Source organism: Leucopleurus acutus (assembly GCF_964270905.1).
Source record: "Leucopleurus acutus genome assembly, chromosome: 19".
Taxonomy (NCBI): Eukaryota; Metazoa; Chordata; class Mammalia; order Artiodactyla; family Delphinidae; genus Leucopleurus; species Leucopleurus acutus.
In genome coordinates, this window is record NC_139161.1 from 21447252 (window position 1) to 21471267 (window position 24016).

The 24016-nt window shown below is 53.8% G+C and overlaps 1 protein-coding gene across 1 annotated transcript in view; it reads right to left on the reverse strand.

The window, feature by feature from the left end:
- LASP1 (LIM and SH3 protein 1) overlaps positions 1-24016 on the reverse strand; it is a 37602-nt gene that overhangs the window by 8241 nt on the left and 5345 nt on the right. Inside the window, exons 2-4 of the mRNA XM_082860288.1 lie at positions 21861-21955; positions 12751-12835; positions 6225-6332 (exon numbers count right to left, since the gene is read on the reverse strand). Coding sequence (XP_082716414.1) covers positions 6225-6332; positions 12751-12835; positions 21861-21955 — 288 coding nt within the window. The remainder of the gene's footprint in view (positions 1-6224; positions 6333-12750; positions 12836-21860; positions 21956-24016) is intronic.

Consider the following 24016-nt stretch of genomic DNA (forward strand, 5'->3'; position numbering starts at 1 on the left):
ACAGCTGGACGGGCCCTTTCCTGGGTCAGGGTGACCACATGCCCAAGTCTGCCCCTAGTACCAGTTCATGTCTTCTGGAATACATATGAATAGCACTGCCTTTCACTCTCAAAAGGGATGATAATCACAAGGTCACCCTAACTGAGAGAAGGGGTGCCTGGCACTTAAGTCAGGAGTTGCAGCACAGAGGGGAAATGGACTGCAAAAAGTGAGGCTGCAGTTCCCTTCTGCCCAGCCCCACCTGATAAAATTTCAATCCTCTCAACTTCCTCTCCCTCCCCTGCCCAACAAGCGGGGAAACTGTTATTACTTTGCTGATCAACCTAATGGTTTGAGAAGCAAAGAGGCACCTTAAAGGGTGTTAGCACATTCAAAAGGAAAATGAAGATTTTTCAGAGGCCAAGGCCCTGTCTGATCCCTCCCTGTTCCAAGCTCAGCAAAGTTCTAATCGTCTAAATGCCCTGAAAAGGTGTCACCATAAGCTCAGAAATGTCAGCAGAGCCCTGGTCTAAAAACTGTCCTGGGATCCCATGGAAGGATGCCAGGCTGTAACTGTGCCCATGAGATCCAAGTGCACATGGGTAGAGGGACCCAGGCCTAAGGACCCTCCTCACTCATCCAAGGGCCCTGCCAGCCAGGACTCCAGGATGACTAGTTGAGGGTCCATTCCAAACCTAAGAAAAATGCATTTTTTCTGCTAGCTGATGTTCCGTTTTCTGAACCCCTGCTCTCCTGATTGTGGTGGAAAACAAAGGTCTGACTCCACACTTGCTTCCACATGATTCTACATCATGACCAAGAAGGGAACATCAGGCTTTGAATGGAATAGTCAACTCACCAGCCAGGGTCTGTTTTTTTCTAACAGTGTTTCCGTTTGTTGCAGTCCTCCGTGGTGCCCTTATATGTATAACTCATTTCCTTTTCTCAGCCAGCCCAAGAACAATGTATCACTGTCATCCCCATTTTACAGATGGGGAAACCAATGCTCAGGAGGTAGGTAAGGGGTGGGTGAGTCCTAACGTCAGCTCCTAGTTCTCAACCACCAGGTTACGCTGTGCTCCCTGTGAGAGACTAACACGATTTTGTTTTTAAAACAAATGTAAATCTGTGCTCGATTTCATTAGTAATCAGAGAAATGCAAGTTAAAACCATGAGATACCACGACACACAATCAAAATGGCTAAAATGAACAAGTCTAAGGATGTACAGCCACGGAAACTCTCATCACTGCCGGCGAGAGGGTAAATCAATACCACCGCTCGAAAAGTAGTTCGGTGTTATCCGGTAAGGCTGAAGGAACACACGCTCTGAGATCTGGCAATTCCACTCCACATTATCGACACTAGGAAATATGTATGAAGCTGTCCACAGCCATAGAAGCACTCCAAATGACCATCAACACCAGCATCAATATAAGCATCTTAAATGGAATGCTATACAACAACAAAAAAGAACAAACTGCAGCTGCATGCAAACATGTACATGATTCTTTAAACCCAACGTTGCCCAAAGGAGGCAAGACGCAAAAGAACAGATATGTTCAAAATTGGGAAAAACAAAACTATAGTATTCAGAAATGCCTAGTTGCGGGGGAGGGATAAATTAAGAGTCTGAGATACATAGACACACTACTAAATATAAAAGAGATAATCAACAAGGACGTACTGTATAGCACAGGGAACTATACTCAATATCTTGTAATAAACTATAAGGGAAAAGAATCTGGGGGAAAAATATGTATATATAAAACTGAATCACTTCTCTGTACACCTGAAACTAACACAACATTGTAAACCAAGTATACTTCAATTTAAAAACAAGAAAAAAAATTACATAGTGAAAAAAAGAAAGCATAGCTACATTTTAAAATTGTAAAGGAAAGAACAGCACACGCTTTCAAAAATTAAACTACAGGATTGTCCAACAAGCCCACCTCTGGGGCATTTGACTCTGGGGCTAGAATTTTCTTTGACTTTACTACTGATTAGGCCTGGACTATAAGGAATGAAGCTTATTTAAGGAATATAAGCTACTAATTATTTCTGACTGAAAGAAATGCAAAGGTTTTCTGCCTGTAGCAAGGCTATCCCCAAAGCTTATGGTTTTGGGTTTTTATATAAATAAATTAATTAATTAGTTTGTTTTGGCTGTGTTGGGTCTTCGTTGCTGTGCGCGGGCTTTCTCTAGTTGAGGAGCGGGGGGCTACTCTTCGTTGCGGTGCGCAGGCTTCTCATTGTGGCTTCTCTTGCTGCAGGAGCACGGGCTCTAGGCGCCCGGGCTTCAGTAGTCGTGGCACATGGGCTCAGTAGTTGTGGCTTGCGGGCTTAGTTGCCCCGCAGTATGTGGGATCTTCCCGGACCAGGGCTCAAAACCGTGTCCCTTGCATTGGCAGGCAGATTCTTAACCACTGCGCCACCAGGGAAGCCCAAAGCTTATGGTTTTATAGTCCTGGAGGACATTAACTAGTTCTGCAGCTAATGGCAGAACACCAACTAGTTCTGTATCTAATTATATCCAGTGCTTTCTTTCACAGACTAGGCATCACCTCTGCCTGTCAGATGCTCCAGCTGGTTCCTCATAATTAAGGTAATTATATGATAGGTATTCACTGCATGAGAGTTACGTTTTTTGTTGTTGTTTTTTTTAACACTTTGAAAACTCTATTTTGACAGGGGTGCTGTCACGCTCTGCTTCTTGACTTGCATGGTGAGTACACACACAGGTGTTTATGTGTTACACTTCACAGAAAAAGGAAAAGTTAAAAGACCCAAAATTGTACACAGAAAGTCAGTATATAAGTAGATATGTAGATAAATAAAAGCTTTTCTGCTTGAAGGCTGTGGCTCCCATATAGGGACCTCAGCAATTAAAGACTCCCGTCCATTACAGCCATCACAGCTGGTGACCAAAGGCCAGGATAAATTTCAGCTCACAGCCTGCGGTCCTGGCCTCTCACCCCTTCAGGTGCCTTTAATGAAGACACAATTACTAAACGGTCCTACTGTATAGCATAAAGAACTATATTCAATACCCTATGATAAATCACAGTGGAAAAGAATATAAAAAAAAGAACGTAGATATATATATATATATGTATAACTGAATCACTTTGCTGTTCAGCAGTAATTAACACAACATTGTAAATCAACTAGACTTCAATTAAAAAAAAAAAGACACAAATACTCACCACAGATGTCTAACTAGCACCTTGCCCCCTCAGTTTTCCAGACATTCTCAGTACTAGACAATGGCCTAACTTTTCAGCCAAACTTTAGTCCATGTCCCTTCTTTAGCCACAGTACAGAAAGCAGAGGAGTCTGCCTTTAAATTAATAGCAACTGACAGTATTTATCACATGCTAAGTGCTTGACATTTTCCTCGCAAATGAGGAGTCATCTGACGTTAACCTGGGAAGTGAGTGACAGGCTACATACAGGAACACTATTTTGGATACAAAACAAAAGGTGTGGCTCTAAACCATCTTTCCCAAAACTCTTCTGGAGGAGGGACAAGTTAACAACATGGTTTAAAGTTCCCTGGGGGGTTCTGGGATGTGGCCAGGCCTGGCACCTCTGGTGAAACTTTTTCAGGCTCTTAGTGACGATTCTCAAACTTCAGGTAACCCAGGGGATGTGTTAAAAATGCTGGTTCCTGAAAAAGAAATTTCATTTTCTATCTCTTTAATTTTGTATCTGTATGAGATGATGGCCATCCCCTAAACTTACTACGACAATCATTTCATGATGTAAGTAAGGCACATCATCATGTTGGAAAGCTTAAAGGTATACAGTGCAGTATGCCAGTTATAGCTCAATAAAAATAAAAAGGAACAACAAAAATAATTTTAAAAATAAAATGCTGGTTCCTAAAAAAAGAGAGAGAAAATGTTGGTTCCTGGGTTCTGCTCCCAGGTGGCCTGGGGAGGAGGCCTGTGAGCCTGCATTTTCAATCAACCTTTGCAAGTGATTCTCGTCCAGCTGTTTGGAGGCCCACAGTTGACAGACTAACTGTATACTTGCTAAAACCAAGAGTCTTCCAGCATTGTGGTCACAAGTCACAGGTTCCAGCTAAGGCTGCAAAAGCAGAACCAGGTCAGGCTCGAGTCACCTCCCCCACCTCAGAGCAGAGGACAATCAGCTAATTGCAGCCCTGTGGTTAATGATAAGATGTTATCTCCTCAGGTGTGAGTGTCTTGGCGAGGGTGAGCTCTGTTACTAGGGCTCCTCAGACATTAACACCTCCAATAACTAGTTTGGGGGGAGGGGAGGGGGAGGGGTGCGTGCAGGTGCAATAGGCTGCGTGTGAAGTATTCTGGAAGCCTCTCCGAAAGGGAGGCAGGGATGACTGGGCTTGTCTCCCTTCTTCTAAAAGCCCCAGGCTGGAATCAATGAGTGAATGTGCTGGGGGTTGGGTTGTAGGTTGCGGGGGTGGGGGGTGGGGTGGGGGGGGTGGGGGGGGTGGGGGAACAGGTATCCAAGATAAGACAGTCTTCACAGTGAAAAGCCACAGAGGCTGAAGACTCAAGATTCCAGCTTTGGGAGCCCACTGGGTCTTCCGTCCCTTACCATGGCTTCCCCTCCTTCCCGTTTTCCATGTGGAGAGCTGAGACCCACACCTTCTTTCCTCCCGTTTTCCATGTGGAGAGCTGAGACCCACACCTTCTTTCCTCCGGCCCTCCGGCTTTACCCTTTGGAGGTCCGGCCACCGACTGGCAGGGAAGCTCTAGGGTGTGAGGTCTGGCCCTGGTTTATAAAGAAGCAACTGAGGCAGGCTTTTCTTTTCTGGCGGGGGTGGGAGGCAGAGGAGCGGGGGAGCAGGTAGGGATTACAGCCCTCAGAGGCATCCTAGCCCAAGGGAAGCACTCCATTTCCTCAAGCCATGAATTTCAAGCTGCTGGTCAACAACCTAGTTGCGAAACCCATTTACTTAAGTCGGCAACCAGCGTCTTTCACAAACTAAAATAGAACAGAAGATATCTGAATGCCCTTTAAGCGGTAAAGCCCTCTTTCCTGGAAGCTTTGATTCTGTTTCCCTTAAATAAATCAGCAGGCCTGTTGGGTGGGTCACGATGTGACACGTATTTCATACTGCAGGTTGCTGTCAAAGCTTAAAAGCCATGGTCTGGGGCACGGCAGGTTCTGACGGCTTGGGCCCTGGCTTCTGACATACACCTGAACCACTGCCGGAGTCCACCCTAAGCACGGTCCAGCCAACTTCTAGAAGGAGTGCCCAACCAAGGAGCCGGGTGGAGGGCTGAGGGCTGGATGCCGGCTGGACCAGCTAACACCCAGGCCGCCTGCAGCCTCTATCTCCAGTCTCTCAGCCCAGTGACATGGGCAACTTGTCAACCTCTTCCTGTTCCAGACATGAAGACAACCGCTCGCCCGGTCCTTTGTAGGGCCCTGTTCGACACGGGTCTGCGGCCCACGTCCTGTGCTTGGGGCTCACAGTGGTGCTCCCATGACCTCACATTGCCCAAAGCCCCTTAGGCAGCCTTCCCGCAGCCCAGAGCCACTCAGGCTGCTGGCCCATGGCTCCACCAAGCAGGGAGCCGAGGCCTGTTCCCTGGCCACAGGCGCCATGGGGCGCATCGATCCACTGCCCACGCTCCACACCCAGCCCTGCCATGGCCAGACACTGGTCACCGCCCTGGGCCCAGGAGTGCCAGGCCGGGGCCAGCAGGCAAAACCAGCTGGGGTTTTTACACAGGAAGGAAGAGCAAGCCGAGGTGGGGGAGGAGGCAGAGGAGGGGCGGAAATGACTGCAGTATCAGCACCCAGAGGCAGATGAGGGGGAGGCCGGCTCCTCCCCCACCTCTGCCACCCAGTTTTGACCTTTGTGCTCAGATGAAACAGCCAGTCTGGACCCTGGCACTCACCACAGCCAGGGGGTGGGGGGGATTTTCAGAGAGAGTAAGGGGTACGGGGGTGATTTAGCATAAAGGCCCTCCCTGTACACCCCCCCAAAAGTCCAGTCCTTTTAAGGCGGAAATACTATGTGGGCAGAGGGTATCAAAGGGGGAATCTGGGGGTGCACAGAGGAAAGGCATCTGGGAACTCCAAACCCTTCCCTTCCCTCTGCTCAAGCATCCACCAGCCAGGCCCGCCTAAGAGAGCAGGGGCAGCGGAGAATTGGCCTCATGCATGTCTGCCAGACGGGCGGGGAGGGGACGAGAAGAGAGGGCAGGGCATCAGTACGGTACCCCAGGGAGCAGGGGAGCTTACGTTACTGATCTGGTCCTGGGTCTTCTTGATCCTCTGGAGTTCGGGTGTGTCTGCCACCACACTGAAGCCTTTGCCCTTGTTCTTCTCAAACTCCTCCTTGTAACGCACCTGGAGGACCAAAGGGTGGAGAGGGATTGGAGTGGAGGCACGGGGAGCAGAGAGGGCCCCAGCCTGCAGCCACCTCTAAGGCAGCAACCAGCCAGGAGAGAGACCCTGACCAGAAACCCCCCTGCAGTGACATCCACCTCCACGCCCCAACTCAAAGCACAAGCCTTGGCCAAAAAGTATTAGACTCGTGATAATAAACCATTAATATGTATTCAGTCTATCCTGAGTGCCAAGTGCTCTTCATGAACTATCTCACCTAAGTCTTGCTGTATACTATCATTAGCTCCATTTTACAGACAAGGAAACTGAGCCGCAGAGAGGCAAAGTCCCACGCCCAAGGTCATGCAGCTTAGGAGCTCATGTCCAGAGCCACCAGGATGAAACCCTCATCTGCCTGACTCCTGATCCTTCACCACTGGCCCATCTTGCCTGAAAGCTAGAGGAAGAAGGTTCTTTCCAGAGCTCCAATGATGGGCCCAGCCCTCACCCTAGCCAGGATGTGGCTCTACCCGCCGAAAGCCCGAGGGAGTTTCTTTTTTTTTTTTTGCGGCACGCGGGCCTCTCACTGTTGTGGCCTCTCCCGTTGCGGAGCACAGGCTCCGGATGCGCAGGCTCAGCGGCCATGGCTCACGGGCCCAGCCGCTCCGCGGCATGTGGGATCTTCCCGGACCAGGGCACGAACCCGTGTCCCCTGCGTCGGCAGGCGGACTCTCAACCACTGCGCCACCAGGGAAGCCCCCGAGGGAGTTTCTAAGTGACCAGCTGAGTGAGGGCTGTACCAAGGGACAAAGTTGGTGCCCAGAAAGGGGGGAGGTAAGACAGCAGCTCGGAAAACTCAATCAATGAGCCTTTGACAGGCCCCGGCGGCTGCCAGGCTGGCTTCTGAGGTCAACTCCACAGGAGGGGATGAAACTGGCGGGGGACAGAGAGCACTTCAGAACAGGTTTCCAAGCTCCGGGGAAGTCCCCTACCACACCTCCACTGCCCCCCTCTTTTCTGAGAATTCCATGGAAACCTGAGTACCAGAGGGACTTGAGTCAGACGTCAGAAAGGACTTCCCAAGCACTAAAAGAATTGAAATATGAAAACTATCCTGTCCTCCCCTGGGGTTTTGAGGAACAGAACGGAGGCTGGAAATGTCCCTGGGGCAGAGAACTGCTCCTTGGCTTTCTGAGTCTTCACCGTCCACCTCAGCACCAGCTGTTCCAAACCCCACCAGCTGCCTGGATTCCCTCCATGGGAGCTGTACTGCCCTAGAGGCAGGTCAGCCCAGGACATGAGGCCCAGGACCTTGGGAATCTCCAGGCAGCTCCCAGGCGTGGAGTCATCTGGCCACAGGGCCAAGCTGCACCCGTGTGACCCGACTGACGATACATACCTGTCAGGTCCTTTGCACATCCCCCAGGGGCTGGGGTCCCTGTTTGTCTCCCGAGCCCCAGCTTACCCATCCATGGGGTTCTTGTGCCTAAAAGGTTTCAGAACCTCTTTTGTTCTGATCCAGACTAAAAACAAAGGCCTGGATGTGCTAGTTCCCATCAGACTGGAAGTTAACACAGTGGGTACAGGTACCAACCCCCGCCAAGGGCCCAGAATTGCCCAGCATCAGCTCCTCCAGGAAGGCCTGGGCCAGCACAGCAACTCTTAGGGTTGGGGGTAGCGGGGTGGAGAGAACCCTCTGGGAAGGGGGCATCAGGAAAGGTAAGAAACTTAGAGTCAGAAATGTGTAGCTCCGTACACTAATATGTATAAAATGGATAACAATAAGAACTTGCTGTACAGAAAAATAAATAAAATAACATTCAAAAATTCCAAAAAAAAAAAATGTGTAGCTCCAGATGCAGAAGCCCAGATCCAAGGCCTCTGGCCTCGGTTTCCTCCCCTGTAAGAGGACTGTCATAGGAATCAGTTAAAATAGGGAGGGGGCTTCCTATCACCAAGCATAGGCAAAGAGCCAGGGGGAGCTGGTATGAACATAGGCTGTCTCCCACCTGCTGAGTGATCTTGGGCAACTGACTGAACCTCTCGGGCCTCAGTTTCCACATCTGTAAAATGCAGATCATGATGGACCCATTCCAATGAACGGTGCGGATTACAGACAGTGGCTCTAAAGCAGCAAACACACTGTGGAGCACACAGCAGTGCTCAATGCGTACTGATAAGGGTAGGTGTGAAAGTGCTTTGTCAACCTTAAAGTGCTGAACAAATGCCAGTTCCCCCACTCCTCCTCTACTTCCTGGCCTCGGGAGCTGTCAGGCCCCTAATCCAGGGGAATAATTGTCATGGCAACACTACAATGACATCAGCTGGTTCCCAGGCTCAGGAACTGCCTCTCCCTCCCTGCTGGGGAGGGTAATTCATTTCACTCCTGGCACAGGCGGCCCAGAGAGGGCAGGGCTGGGCGGAGTGGGGGCAAGAAAGGATGGAGGACTGGGCTCACCACTACTTTGCTGTATGTTTCTGGGCTAGTCAGTCCCCCTGTCTGGGTCCCAGCTGATCTCTAAAAGCCCTCCCAGCTCTGGAGTGTGTGACCATATCTATTAAGCACCTGCAGGCCCTGACTATGGAGAATCAAGGGGGGGAAGATTCTCCAGGAGGCTGTTTGGAGGTGGAGTGTGTGGCAGAGGTAAAAGGGGGGGAACCAAGAGCGTGGGGAGGCCCCTGCCTAGAGCCTCGCTCAGCACCGAAGCAGGAGTGTTTGCCCTCATCTGGGATGGCTCACCAGGACAGGACAGGAGGCTCTAGGAGGGAAGTTACCTGCCCAAGGTCACTCAACCTGCTTTGTTGGTAGATTCAGGATACAACTCAGCACTGCAGCTAGATAACTGAAGCCTGGATGCTGCCTGGGCCTCCCATCCTGGAAATTCCCAAGGCAGGGCTGGGAATGATGCCTGAGGCCCCTCAGGCCTGAACAACCACAGCCCCAAGAAACTCTACTTTTTAATATGTAAATTTATTAATTATTCTCTCAGGATCTATCTTGTTCATCACTATTGTAGCAAACAGTAGGTATAAACATGTGTTTGTTGGGTAAATGATGAATGAATTGAATGCAGACGTGAAATCTCCAAACAGGCAGCATAATTTGAAAAATAAAGCAGAAACTAACACACCATGGTAAAGCAATTATACTCCAATAAAGATGTTTAAAAAAAAAAAAAACTGCCCTGCTGACCCAACATAAGAGAAAAGATCACAACTTTAAAAGCTTTTATTGAAAAAAACATACCAACAATTTCCAATTATGTGCCTACTGTGAGCTGGACCCACATACTGTGTAACCCATCCCCTTCTAACAAAAAAGAAATCGTTTTAAAATTAGACACACACAGGAACTTCCCTGGTGGTGCAGTGGTTGAGAATCCACCTGCCAGCTCAGGGGACACAGGTTCAGTCCCTGGTCTGGGAAGATCCCACAGGCCGCGGAGCAACTAAGCCCGTGCGCCACAACTACTGAGCCCACAAGCCACAACTACTGAGCCCACAAGCCACAACTACTGAAGCCCGCGCGCACTAGGGCCCATGCTCCTCAACAAGAGAAGCCACCGCAGTGAGAAGCCCGCGCCCTGCAACGAAGAGTAGCCCCTGCCTGCCACACTAGAGAAAGCCCGCGCGCAGCAACAAAGACCCAACGCAGCCAGAAAAGATAATAAATAAAGAAATAAAATACACAACATTAAAAAAAGAGGGATTGTGATGAGTTCATAACATAAATGGAAAAAAAACCTAAAATGTTCCCAGTTCTGGAATGTCAGTTCTGGAAGCAATCATCAGAGGGTCTAGAATTCCTCAGCTTTATCATACCCAAGTTCCATCTCCTCTCCTTTCCAGGAGAATAGTAACAGCGAACATTTATTGAGTGCTGACTGTACACCAGGAGCTCTTTTAAATGCCTAATATATACTAACATCCTCACAATAACCTTTGGAGAGAGGTAATCCACACTTTACAGATGAAGGCACTAGGGCTCAGAGAGGTTAAATAACTTGCCCAAGGGCACACAGCTCGTGATGGCAGATCCAGCATTTGACCCTCAGCCAGCTCCAGTAAGAGTGACACAGGTATGCTGCCTGCCTTGCTGGTCACAAGATTCAAGATAAGAGAGTGGGAACCCTGCCAAGAGCAGGGCAGAGCAGGAGGCTCTGCTACACTCTCCTGTGCCCTGCGGCATGTGCCCTGTGGCGTATCCCACGCGCAGCACCACGGATGATGAGGGAAAAATGAAAGAGACCTTTTTCTTGCACTTCTGCCTGGGGTGGCCCACACCGCCCCAGCTCAGCCCCACCCCAAGGCTGCTGCCTCTCAGCACAGGGCTGGCAGTGGGAGAGCTACCAGGCCCAGCCACCAGTGCCCTGCCTCAGCCAGGCCTGGGCAGGACCACCCAGAAGGTCATTTCTGGTCAGCTCTGTGGCCGCTGCCCCCACAGGGGAGGCTCCAGGTGTCCCAGACACCCAAAGCACCACTTTGGGAACCAATCTAGAGACAGGAAAACAAAGTTTAAATAGCATGGGCAACTTCCCAGAGACTGAGAAGAGACACACCAACGCAGGCCCAGCAAGGGGCCTGGAAAGAGACCAGCTGACACCCGGGTGAGGTGGGGCAGACGAGGTAGAAGAGGCTCCCACTTCCCTTCCCGTCAGCCACAGGCCACGCCAGCCGCCCCTGCCTCCACAGTGGCCAAGGGAACCAGAACCCATCACCACCCCCAGCCAGGCCTGCTCAGCCCTTCAAGCCTCAGAGCATCGGGCCCAGCCCCCAGCCTCTAGGTAACTGGGTTTGCTGTCCCTATTTTACCGGGAAGGAAAAAAAAAAAACAACTGAGAGGCAAGGGGCCAGACTCAGACCACACAGCTGGGGGGAGGTAGGAGACAGAACCAGGCTTGCAAAGAGGGCAGGACCGGGGTCTCCACCCTCCGCCTATCCCAGCCCCAGCCCCCAGGAGCCCAACTGCAGATTGCAGCAGCGGCCTCAATGCAAAGCCCTAACTCACACCCCTCCCAGCAGCTCCTTAGCTCCCTCCCTACCCCACAGCCTGGCTCAGCCTCTCAGAGCATGTCTATGGGACCAAAAGCCCTCATCAGAATCACCAGGGCCGCCAAAATGCAGATTCCTGGACCCGCCCAGAACTGCCAAACAGAAACCCCTTGGGCGGGGCCTAGGAATCTGCATTATAAAAGGCCCCCTGTCCCCACGGGTGACTGGAGCATCCTGGGCGTTAGCGCACAGGTGCCACAGCAGGCTGCAGAGGGGCTTGACTTCTGCCTCCATCACGGGGCTCTGGCAAGGGGCATGGCCTCTCTCACCTGTGTCCCCATCTGCACCACAGGGACGAGAGTTCCCCTACTTGCTCCCCATCACTGTGGGACACACGGGAGGCCTGAACCTCTTCCGTAAAGTGAGACCGATCCTGCCAACTGCACAGGGCTCTTGTGAGGATTGAACATTAATACGCCCAGAGCACTGAACACTCCATACATTAACTATTAATACATTTATTACCTCTATTGCTACATATATGATCTTAGCTAGTCCCTTACTGTCTCTGAGCCTCAGTTTCCTCATCTGTACAATGGGAAAACAGCACCTTCCTCGCAGGATTGCTCGGAAGATTCAATGAGAGAATGCGTGTAGATGGCCCAGGGCTGATCCTCCTTCATGTGACCACAGAAGCCACATCGAGATCTGGCAGCAGGAGCCCCACTCTGGAGGGATCAGGAGAGATCCCCCTCGGGGGCCCTGGTGGATCCTGCAAGACATCTTCCTGGCCCTGGGCACCCTGCCCACTTGGTTACGTTCCCCAAGGGGTCTCTGATGAAGCCCCACTCTGCCCCGCTCCACCCCACAGTCCAGGCCAGGTTTGTCCCAGAAGCCCTCCCAGACCCCCAGGCAGGGTTAGTCGTTCTGGCCTAAAGGTTCTGGACCTTTTGCTTATTCCTCAGTGTCCCCTGAAGACCGGGTTCTCCCTGGCGCAGGAAGCCCGTCTCCTCCCCTGCTGCGGTGACACGCAGGGCGGCTCCCCACCCAGCAGGCGCTCAGGAAAATCAGGCCCCAGGAGACACAGGCAGGACAGGCCCCCTTCGCAGCCTGCCCTCTGAGGGTGGGTGTGAGTGGAGAGGAGGGGGAGGGGACCAGCTTCCTGGAGGAGGTGAGCTCTAGGGGTCCCCCACAAAATTCCTGAAGCAGAAAAAATCCGACGCCCACACCCCTCCCACCCACTTTAGGTAGGAAGCAGGGTATGCTGTCGCCCACTTCTCTGATCAAGTCAGGAAATGTGAAGTAACTGGGGGCGGGGTGGGGGCAGGGAGATTGGTAACTGCTAGGATTTCAGCGCCTTGGCCTTGCTGAGTAACACAGAAGGAAGGAGCCCTTGCCAAATCCAGGGGTGGCCCCGCCCCCAAGGGGGCAGGCCCCGCCCCCTCACCTGACTCTGGAGCTCACTCTGTTGCTTGAGGCGGAGGTTTTCCGGGGTGTCGGCCACCATGGTGAAGGACTGCTTGGGGTAGTGTCTGCAGGACAGAAAAGAAAAAAGGGGGTCATTCTGGGGGAAGGGGCGGGAACCTCTGGGCTTCCATTCTCTTATCCTTGGGCAGCCCCTGCCCCTGTCCCAGCATGAGAACCACAATGCCCATTGCCCATGGCCAAGGGGAGGCAAGCGTTTCTCAGACTCAGCCTGGGCTGAACTGGGAAGACACATCAGGCCCGAGTGGCTGGCTGGCCACCAAGGGCTCCAAAGGGAGGACATGGGGACACTCTCTAAGGGTTTCAGATCACCCAAGTAATCCATGTCTATTGCACAGGAAGGTCAAGGGGGCCAGGCACCCAGGAGGGCCTAGCCAGGCTGGGAAGAAGGTGCTCATGGGGTTAGGACAAAGTCTTCAGCTGAGACCAGAAGTGGAGACCAATGTAGCAGAGGAAGGGCAGGAGGGATACAGAGACAGAAGTAAAGGGGAAAGGGATACACATATCCAGGGGGGCTTCCAGGAAAAGGCAGTGAGACAGAAAAAACACACACATCCAGAGTGGTGTTTCAAACAGCTAACAAGGTCCAACATAATCGGAGGGTAGGTGAGAGATAAGCTTGAGGCCGAGAAGAGGTCACCACGGGTGACAGATAAGAACACTGTAACAACAGCTGATGTTTCCCTGTGCTAAGGGTGTACATGCCTTAATTCATCAACTTCTTAAAACCGCCCTATTATCCCTCTTTGACAGACTGGAGAACAGCGGCTTGGTAAGGTTAAACAACGTGGCTAAGGCACACGGCCAGTAACTGGAGGCATCCAGATTTGTACCCAAACGGTCTCCCAGGACCCAACACCCTGAACCAAACCCTCTAATCTCCAGACACAGGACAGACCACGGTCCTGTCCCCCAGAAAGAGGGCTGGCTTGGAGGTAGCAGGAACCAGTTCAGCCCTCAGAGCCAAGCCTGCGGGGACCTCCAGGACCATCCGGTCCACTCCTCTCCTTTCTCCCAGAGGAGGAAGTCGTGTGCTGGTACCAGGTACTTAGCTGACTTCATAATTATTTATCACATCGGTTTACTGTCTTCTCTCTCCACTGGGTCTCTATGAGGTGAGGGGATTCTTGGTCTTTCCTTCATTGGTTTATTCCAAGCTCCCCAAATAATACCCGGTGTTCAATAAATATTTGTTGAATAAACGAATGTCCTACCAGGTGTTGAAGCTGAGCCAGGACTAGAACTCGGGTCTCCTCCGTTCCCCTGGGTCATCACAAAGGCCCCCAGCAAACCAGCTAGAGGAGAGGCAGCCCTGAGTCACTGTGGTCTGTGTGTAGATGCTGGTGTGTGAAAGGGCTGGGGGGCTACATAGGCCCCAGTGACTTCAGGGACTGGTAGGGGGCTTCTCTGGGCAGAAGCCAGCCATTCTGAGCTCTGGCTGGCCACACCCCACCACAACCATGACCACTAGCCGATGCCAGACGCACAGCCTGTCCCCAGGTAAGAGCTGGATCGCCATCTTCCAGCCAGCCAGGTTGGCTGATGTGCCCCGGAACTGGACACCAGCAGCCCTCCACCTCTGTGTTTCACCAAGCCTGGCATGTTCTCCAGCTGCCCGGCCCATCCTGAGCGAGAGCTATTGGTAATCACACACAGACTTCTCCATGTCAAGGGCAGGACTCAGGGGCTGGAGAACTCAACTAAATGGTGGGGGGGAGAGGGTGGGGGGTGGCTAGAAGGAGCACAGTGCTGGGTGCTGGTCCTGCCACTGTCTCACAGGGTGATTGGCAAATCGTTTTTCCCTCTGAGCTAACTTCATCATCTTGGACCTAGAAGCACAAAAGGTGATTCTAGCTGTGTCCCAACTCGTAGCCTGCACTGCCCCACCTAAGTCCTGCCTCCCAGATCAGTCCAGGCCCAGGGCTCCCCGAGCAGAGGGAAGAGCAAGGCAAGAGACTAAAAAGCAAATACAGGGCTTCCCTGGTGGCGCAGTGGTTGGGAGTCCGCCTGCCGATGCAGGGGACGCGGATTTGTGCCCCAGTCCGGGAAGATCCCACGTGCCGTGGAGCGGCTGGGCCTGTGAGCCGTGGCCGCTGGGCCTGCGCGTCTGGAGCCTGTGCTCCGCGGCGGGAGAGGCCATGGCGGTGAGAGACCCGCATACCGCAAAAAAAAAAAAAAGCAAATACAGGTGCCTGCGGCCGTCAACAGAAATGTCCCATAGATGAACGTGGGGCTAAGGCTGTGGGTCCAGTCCCAGGCTTGGCCCAGCTCTGCAAAGCCAGGGCCACCTATAGCTGAGGTGCGCCATTCAAAATCCCTCAGCAGTTAAAGGAAAAGGGAGGATCAACTGGGAGTCTGTTGCTGGAGACTAGAAAGAGAACAGCAGGAGGGATCTAAGTGAGATCTCGAGCAGAACTGGCAGGCCCTGAGGTCCTAGGAGGGAGGGCTTTGGAGATGACCCTCCCACCGAATCAGAGCCATTATGAAGATGTCAAGGGGTGGGCAGTGTGGTGAGGAGAGCGTCTGTATGTAGGGGCTCATGAGCACAGGAGGGAGGTTAGGTCCTGAAGCAGGGGGATGGAGAAGACCTTCAGGGCAGCTCTGACCCAGAGCCTGAAGGGTCAGTTCTGAGATGGTGGCTCTGGTTAGCACTTGGTGGGGAAGGGTGTCTGGCAGGCTCGGAAAACACATATGCACAGGAGCCAGTCTGCAAACCCATGGTTTCCCATTTGCCTGAATGTACAGGGTTAAAATGGAATGCCAGGTCCCGTGGCCCAAGGTCAGCCAGACGCAACCCCACTCTGCAATTCCGAGGCTCCTGTGCACTCTGTGTTATTCCTCACACACGATGAATATCTAGACGAGCCCTCTGCAGCAATGCGCTTCTCCGAGACACTGACGCCAGCAGGTCCACGTTCACATACCTCCTACACGCCACCAGAAGGGTCTCAGGAGACCCCCCCAACATGCAGTGGGTGCCTCTGGATGGGGCTGGCGGGTCTTTCATCCTCTCTTTGGAGCCATCATGACCCCAGATCTCAGCCCCCCACAGCCAGAACACTAATTCCATCAGAAGGGAAGGGGGGGACCAGCCTAGATGTCGTCGACTCAGCTTAATCTGGTGGGAGGAGGAGGGGGATTTTAAGCCTGCATCAGATTAAGACAGATTAAAGAGGGGCTCTGAAGCCTCCAGTCTCCTACCCTTGCCTCCTAACCCCCAACCCCAGGCCAAAAAAGGCAGGCAGCCATGAGCACGGGCTATATTCCTCCTGCTGGGTCAACCTTGTCCCCTACCCACAGCCCCCAGCCCTGGCGAGACAACTCTGCCTTTCCCATCCCCTGCTCACTGCGCTTCGGGTTCCCATGGCAACCTCATCCTCGGCTCAAGGCAGGAGAGCTGTGAGAGCAGGCAGAGAGAGTCTATGGGGGTGGGGGAAGAGACACAGACAGCCAGGGTCCTCAACTGCAGAGGAACCCACGAAGGCAAAACTAGGAGGCTGTGTCTGCAGGATCCTTGTAGACAATTTAGTTGAGGAAGACAGGTGCCACGGGTTTGTTTTTAGAAGGGAGGATATGCCAGAACGCCAGTGCTGTGCCCCTCCCCCATCCACATGACTGCCTTCCAAGAGGGCTACAATCGATTTGACCTCCTTCCAGAAACAACTGCTGGGAATTCTACCTTTTCCCTCCCTCTCTATCCTCAGGTTGAAGTGCCCCCGCAACCCATTACCCTCAGATCCCAGTTGAGATGAATGGATATATGCGTATCCCAGTGCAGGCGCAAAGGCAGAAGAGGGGTCCCCCCGCCCCCAGCTAGTGACCCCACTGGAACCCCAGCCCCACCAACAGACTGGGCCATGGTGAGGGAACGAGGGACCAGGGTGGGGAGAACTGGGTGTCCCAATCCTGGGCTGGAGCCGCGTCCAGAGCACAGCTCTTCTTTGTCCCTTCTGTGGGCCAGCCTGCACCCGGCCCCTTGTTAATCATTCCAAGCGGTGGGCCCTCTGCCGATGCCCCTCCCCACCCTCGATGGCAGTATCAGCTGCTCTGGGAAAGAGAGAGGCATGGAGAGAGCCCACTAGGACAGGAAGTCTGGGGGACAGGACAATCAGGCAGCTGCTGGCAGCAGCCCAGGCCTCTAGGAAAACTGAGAGTCACATAAAGTGACTTCTGGATACACTAGATCCTGTGCACATTCTCTCCTGAAACCTGCCACAAGGCTTTGGGCTAAAAAAGGCAGGCATTTTACAGATAAAGAAACTGAGGCTCAGTGTCAAGGACAGAGATCTGGCCCAATGCACTCTCCCCTATACCACACCTATACCACACCTGCCCAGCCAGCTAAGCGCAGGCTGACATCCCTCCCCCACCAGGTGAACGCCTGCCCACTCCCAGCTCTGCGGAAAGATATGCTTGGTTGGGTCGGTAGAGAACTTCCTCTTCTAAACCCAACCAGTTTCCAAGCTTGGCTATTATGAGAGAACCCTCTGGGGTCTCTCAGCCACCCCCAGTCAGAAGCCACCTACTCCTTAAGACATTTCTAGCGCAGGTGTCTCAAGAGTCCAGACATGACCTGCGGGAATGCAGGAGAAGCGGGGCTTGCCCCAGAGGACCTCTGAGTCACCTTCCTGCTTGGAGGGGCAATGAGGACAGGGAGGATGCTGAGAAGCTGCAGGGCTCCTGCTATGGGCTTACTGGGGACAGAGATCACTTGTAGGAAGCCCCACTCCCAGTCCCGCCATCAGCTGTGTTCCAGAGGCAGAACAAGAACAGACCAGATATCCTGGAAGCCCAGCTCCCCCTTTCTACAGGCAACCTCGCCTCTTCCAGCCTTGGATCCCTTCAAAAACCACAGCTTTTTGTTCAAGGAGGAACAAAAATACATCAACAAAAGCAACAAGGAGCCTTTGGTTTCACCAAAAGAGGGAGGAAAAAAACCCACAGCCCCTACATCCTGCCTCTGGAAGGAGCTGCTGATTCCCCTGCTGGGAACACTGCCCACGGGCAGGCGGGCAGGGAGGGCTCCCTTCTCACCCAGTTTCTCACCAGTTCCCCAGGCCAAAGGGGCTGAAACGGTGGGGATAGGAAGCAACAAGGAGGCATTGTTTGACCAGAGGGAAAAAAATGAGCAGCCAAAAAGATCAAGGCTAGACATGAAGAAGAACTTACCAGCCCTCAGTGGTCGTAGACAAAATGAAAAAGGGCAATACACAAACAGAAATGATTCTGCCAAGTCAGGACACGCATGGAAACACTGCGCCTCAGTTTCCTCATCTATAAAATGGGCTGTTAGGAAGCAAAGTGATCCCTGAGGTTCCTTGAGGCCCTGACATCCGAGTATAAAGATTTGGGGGTGAGAGAGAGGTAGGGGCTGCCTAGAGGTCACACTGCTCGCTGTGGATACCCCTTTGGACTCCCCGCTCCCAAACACAGCACACACACCCATCCCATGCCCTCTCCTGGTGCTACCCCCAGCTCCCCAAGACACCTGATCCCATTTTTCCCAGTCAGAGGCAGAGAACTCTGTGGAGGTGGGAAAGCCCCGGTCCCTATTCCTGGATTTGCCCACTGCTGCCCCATCTCCTAAGAGCAGCTGGGATTCAAGACAGTTTGCTAGAACCCAGAGATACTTCAAGCCCCACCAGCACAGGCCCCACTCCACTCTCTGAGGCCTGGGGAAGGAGTAGGACCCCAGTCCCTTGTTCCCCAGAACCAGGGACACCTCCACCCTCCTCAGCCCCTCAGCCCACAGCTCAAGGCAACTGAAGGACAGACCCCTACCACTGCAGTCAGGGAGGAGGGGAAAGGTACAATTGAGCATCCCCCGCTTTCTTCCCCAGCCCATGTCCACCCACTACTTGACACCCCAAAAGCTGGTTCCCCTGGCCTGCAACTCTGCCTCAGGTCTGCAGCCGCTACAGACTCATGGCCCCCAAGGAGAAAGGAACAGGCACGTGTCCCCCTGACCCCCACCCCCACCCCACCCCCGTCCTCCAGGCTCCTCAACTGTTTGCGTGGAGACAAAGGACCAGGTTTGTTCGTGGACCCATCTGCCCCACTTTCAGAAAGAATAGTTTACAAAACAAATCATCGAGGGCATAAATATTCCTATAACAACTGGAATAGGCTCACCCCACCTACCCAGAAGCTTCAAGGGAGAATTCGATTAACAGTGGGCTCTTCCCCCACTGGCTATTATGCAAAAGCAGGCATGCTCCCCTCTACCTTGTCATAGCAAGGCTGAGTGCCTATGGCCTGGGAAGTGTGAACACAAACACAGCCTATACAAGTCCGACACCCTGGCGTTTCTCCCTGGCCCCACAGCTGGCGGCAGCGTGTGTGTCTGGATATGCACAGGCACGTGTGTAAATGTACGTCCTTGGGGGTCCACTACCACCCAGAAGGCCGGCTGTGGGCTCTGGCCTATGTTCTCTCCCTAGCCTCACCCCAGGTAAGTCTGGTGCAAAGAGAGAAATAGAAGAGGCCTTTTTTGCTGCTTTCAGTCACTTTCCAGAACTTAAATCTCAATCTTGGGAAGCCACTGGAGAGAGACAGACAGCTTTCTTCTTTCTCTTGCCCACCCTTCCTGCAAGACTCTGGCTCAGGGACTAACCAGAGATCGGCAGAACGTAGAGGCCCCCATGCACACCAAACCTGTACACTCCCTCCCTGGGTGGGCTCAACTCCCTGGCAAAGGGCCGGGGGCCGGGGGCCGGGAGCGATCACCTGTCCCTCTGGGTCCTGAACGGGACGTGCTGAAAAGCCAGGCCTGAGCTTCACAAAGGAAGGCCAGGCTGGCCTTATCCTGGAAACTCCAGGATTCAGGAACTGGAATGTCACTGGGGGATGGAGCCAAAGGCAGGAAGAAAACAGGAAGGGATGAGAGTGAACACTCAACTCCCGTGCCTGGCACATCGCAGGTGCACAAAACTTTTTGGTCTAGGCTCCAGCATCCCTGGGTAGGAATTTTTAACCACGGGAAAACTGAGGCCTGGACAGGTCCGGAGGGCGCCCCGAGCAAGCCAGGCCTGCCTCTGGGTTATCCCGGAATCCCCACGTCTGGCTCGCTGGCAAGGTCCTGCAGCTCAGCAGACTCCAGCTGAGGGAGTGTGGCTGCCTCGGGCCAGGTGCTACCACAGCGTGAGTGAAACACAGCTGGGCCACAAATCCCCCAAGTGTTTGGCCCCTCAACCAGGGTCCTTCCCAGGTAACATCCCAGCTGGGCCAAAGGTCAGCTAGGCGCGGAAGAATAAGGACTGTAAAGGCTCAGGGAACGGAGAGGGGTCAACCTGCTTCTCTGGCTGGAGGCCAGGAGAGAGACGGGGGCATCTCACCCTTGGCAGGTTGGAAGCAGCATCCCGGGAGGGGTGTTTCACCTTCTGCCTTCCCTGGAGCCCCCCCAACCCCTGCAGGAGCTACCCACCCCTACTTGCTGCAGCCTCCCTAGAAGAGGGTGAGAAAAGTAAGCTGGGACTTTGGCACTAGACTGAGAACAGGCAGAGAAAACAAGGACAAGCCTCTGATTTCTTTCTTCCAACTCCCAGTGCTTGCTGCATTCTAGGCTACCGGAGTCTTAGGAAGAGACATGAAGAAGCCTTAGTCCCTGCCATCCATCGGGCTCCGGGCTCAGCCAGACTTCTGCCTGGAGGGCCCGAGGCGCAGAAGCTGCCCCCAAAGGAGCCTAGGTGCCCAGAATCTAGCCTGAAGTGGGCCGGCAATCAAGGGGTTAACTGCCCCAGCCTCTGGCTTTGCTGAACCCCACCCTACTCCCCAACAGAGGGAGGAAGTTGCAGAGAATCAGGGCTTGTGTGAGCCTTTAAGAATTTGAAGAATGTCCCATTTCCCTTGGGGGGGGGTGGGAGGGGTCGGTAGGGGGAAGGAGACCAGTGGAAGCTAATAGAGGAGAAGGGGCAGCTGAAGGAGAAGCCAGGACAGAGCTGTGACCCTCCCTCTACCCCAGGCAGTCTTCCCAGTGTCCCAATCCCTCCCAGAAGGGAGGTGATGATTCATGGTGCTTCTTGGGCTTGAGATTTTATCAGAAAATCTGTTTTCCCAGCACCTGGCACAGGTTGGCATCTAGCAGGCGGCAGGGCAGGCAGTAAGCGCCAGCCCCAAGGAGATGAGGCTGTGGTACGTGCAGGGGAGGGGAGGGCAGTAAGGGGGAAGACAGCCTTTCACAGGGGTTTAAAGCCCCAACTCCTTTTAGACAGGTCCCAACGTTCCCCTCCCAGGTGAACTTCAGCTGCAGAAAACCTCCTGACTGAGAATTTAAAAAGAAAAAGAAAAAGGACTCAAGTCAGATCTTGAATCTTTCTGAACACTGATCTTGCCGCCTACTTGCAGTGACTTGACCTTCTGAAGCCCCGCCTAGTAGCGTGGCTGTGAGGTCCTACGTGAGCCCTGAGCTTAACGCAATCAACCTGAAACTGCACGGGATGGGATGGGGGTATCCCCCTGGAACGGGGGAACCCACCTCTCCCCACCTCCGCACAGTAGACCAGAGCAAACTCCACTGGAAAAGACATGAAGGTCTCCACCTCCCACCAGGCAGGGAATAGATCTGCCTGGGGCCAGGCCGCTCCCTTCATGCTGCCCCCACTTCTCAAGAAATGACTACTGGGAAGGGCCGTGGCCAGGAACCCCCAGGCCTAGTGCCCAGACCGGCTGGTAGGGGGCAGGGGAGAGGAAACAGTCAGGTGCTGTCATGGGGAAAGAAATGTGGAAGGCGAAGTGGAGAACACAACTGGGCAGAAACAGGACTTTTTCTTGAAAGACCATGCTGGATCCCTCTCTCACAGCAGAGTGCGGTGGAAGGAACAAGCTTGCTCTACGGGGTTTGGACTGGCCTGTCACTAGTCATTCATCTTGGGAAAGCCCCTTCCCTTCCTGAAGCTTCAGTTTCCTTCGCTGTAAAATGGGCATATTAACAGCCCTAACTTCATCCAGCTGTGGTGAGGAGGACTCAACATGGTTAAAACATATGGAGCAGAGTGTGGAAATGCTGGGCCATGTCAAGGAAGCACTAGGAGGGAGCCCAATGCCCGCCCAGCCCCCGCCCAAGGCAGGACTCACGCGTTGCAGTAGGGCTTCTTCTCATAGCCCTTGTAGTTCTTCATGTTGAGTGTCATCTTGCAGGTCTCGCAGTGGAAGCATGCTTTATGCCAGAACTGGGGACAGAGGCAGAGGGAGGACACCCGTCAGACACCAGGATTCAGGAAAGGGGCTCAGGCCCCAGGAAGGAGCACTCCATCCGCGGACTGGAACATACCCACACCCACACCCCAGGTGAGCTGGGGCCATCTCAGGTCACAGGCTCTGGCCGCTGATGACACCACCCTCCCCTGTCCCATTGGAGCTATCCGGAGGGGCACAAGGGCACACGCGAGGTTGAGTGGGGAAGAAGCCAGTTATAACAGTGGCGAGCAGCCCCCAGAAGGTCTGTGCCACTTCCCCTAGACCACTCCCTCTGACCAAGCAGGAGAAGCCTCATTGCTTATGCAAAGCTGCGCCAGGGTTGCTAAGAAGCCGGTGCTGAACGTGAGGGGCAGCTCCTCAGCCTTGACAGAGGAGGAGGGCCCAGCCCCCATGCACCCAGTCCCTCCTAGCTCCCACACCAGGGCCTCCAGACACACCTGGGCCTCCAGACACACCTGGACCTGGGCAATGCGCCAGCCCCAATGCCTCCCCGCTTCCTGAGCGACCCCTGCCCAGACTGAGTGTGGGTGCCCCAGGCTCTAGCCACCACACCCACACCCTTCCCCCATCCCTCAGCTGGTCTTCCTCTGAGGCACCGCCCTCCTCTGCTTGGAGGTGGACGCCCCCCCCCACCCCGCAATAGTGGACATCAAAGCCCCACCCTGACTAGCCGTGTGACCTTGGTCAGGACCTACTCTGAGCCATTTCTGCGTCTGTAGAATGGAAATCATAATACCCATCTCTCTTGGGATTGTTGAGGTTTAAATGACAAATCACCTACAGAGCCCTCAGCGTAGCACGTGGCATCCCTACTTACTCGGGTGTCAGGTGCTGGGCGGGGCGTGGCAGCTTGGCGGGAGGTGGGTGTGTCTTGGGGTACAGGTGGGGCTCTGCCGTGCCCAACCACAGCTACAATGCGTGTGAGAATGCGTGACAGGGAAGACTCCAGTGAAGCCCAGGGACCCAGAACAGAACAGGGATCCATCCAGGGTGGCTGAGGGAGGGGAAGAGAGTCAAAGACCATAAGGGCAGGGGAACTGATGCAACAGAGGTGAGCCCACCCTGAGAAACACTGATGCTCACGCGAACCCAAGCAAATGAGAGAAATCTGCCCCTGGCAGCCCGGGACGAGGCCCCCGGATCAGCACCCACCAGGAGTCCAGCTTCCAGGACCCCAGAATCCGGGCTGCTGGGGTGACCCAGCTGGCCCGTCCCTGCCCCACTTCCCAGCAGCCAAGGGAGACACTCCTGACCCCTCAAAAAAGAGGCCAGAAGCCAGGGAAGGGCACAGGGAGACTTTCAAGGTGCCCAGCACACGCCCAGTTCTTGGCCACCTGTCAGGAAATTCCCCCAAGGAGGTGCTTTTCAAAATGTGTTTCCCAACCAAGGGGTGCTTCTAGGACACTTTGGAGGAGGGGACAGAAAAAAGGAAGCTGAGTCGTTGGCATACTACCTCCCTCACCCTGGCCCACTTCAACCAGAGACAACGGGGTAATTTGGGGGATAATCACCTTCTAACAGGGTACTCTCCCCATCAAGGAGGCCCAAAGGACTCTCCAGTGGTGGAGCAGTAAACGAAGTGACAGGAGAACTGCTCTTTGGGAAGAAGGTCAGCAGGAACTCTGGAAGCAAGGGATGCCTGGCGTAAGCGGGGCCTCCACCCCAACCGGGGCCTATCCCTGAGTCCAGCCCACACTCCTCCCGGTGCAAAACCCCAGCACAGACGACCCACCGTAAAGCTAGAACGGGGTAGCCCCTGCCCCCACCAGCCCGCGAAGTGAAAGCCCCTCTCCCTCCCCAATGCCTGGGAGGCACTGGCAGAGTGCCCCAGCCCTGTCACCACCCAGTCTGCTGGCCTCTGCCTGCTTAGCTGCACATGTCCCTGCCTGGGCCCCTACCCCCGCAGGGGCCTGCCAGGAAAAACATTCTCTGGAATCCAGACCATGACCCACTTTCACACACACGTAGGCAGGAATCCGCACTGTCCTAGGCCTGGGGACCTCCGAAGCTGCCCCCTGAATGACTTGGGGGAG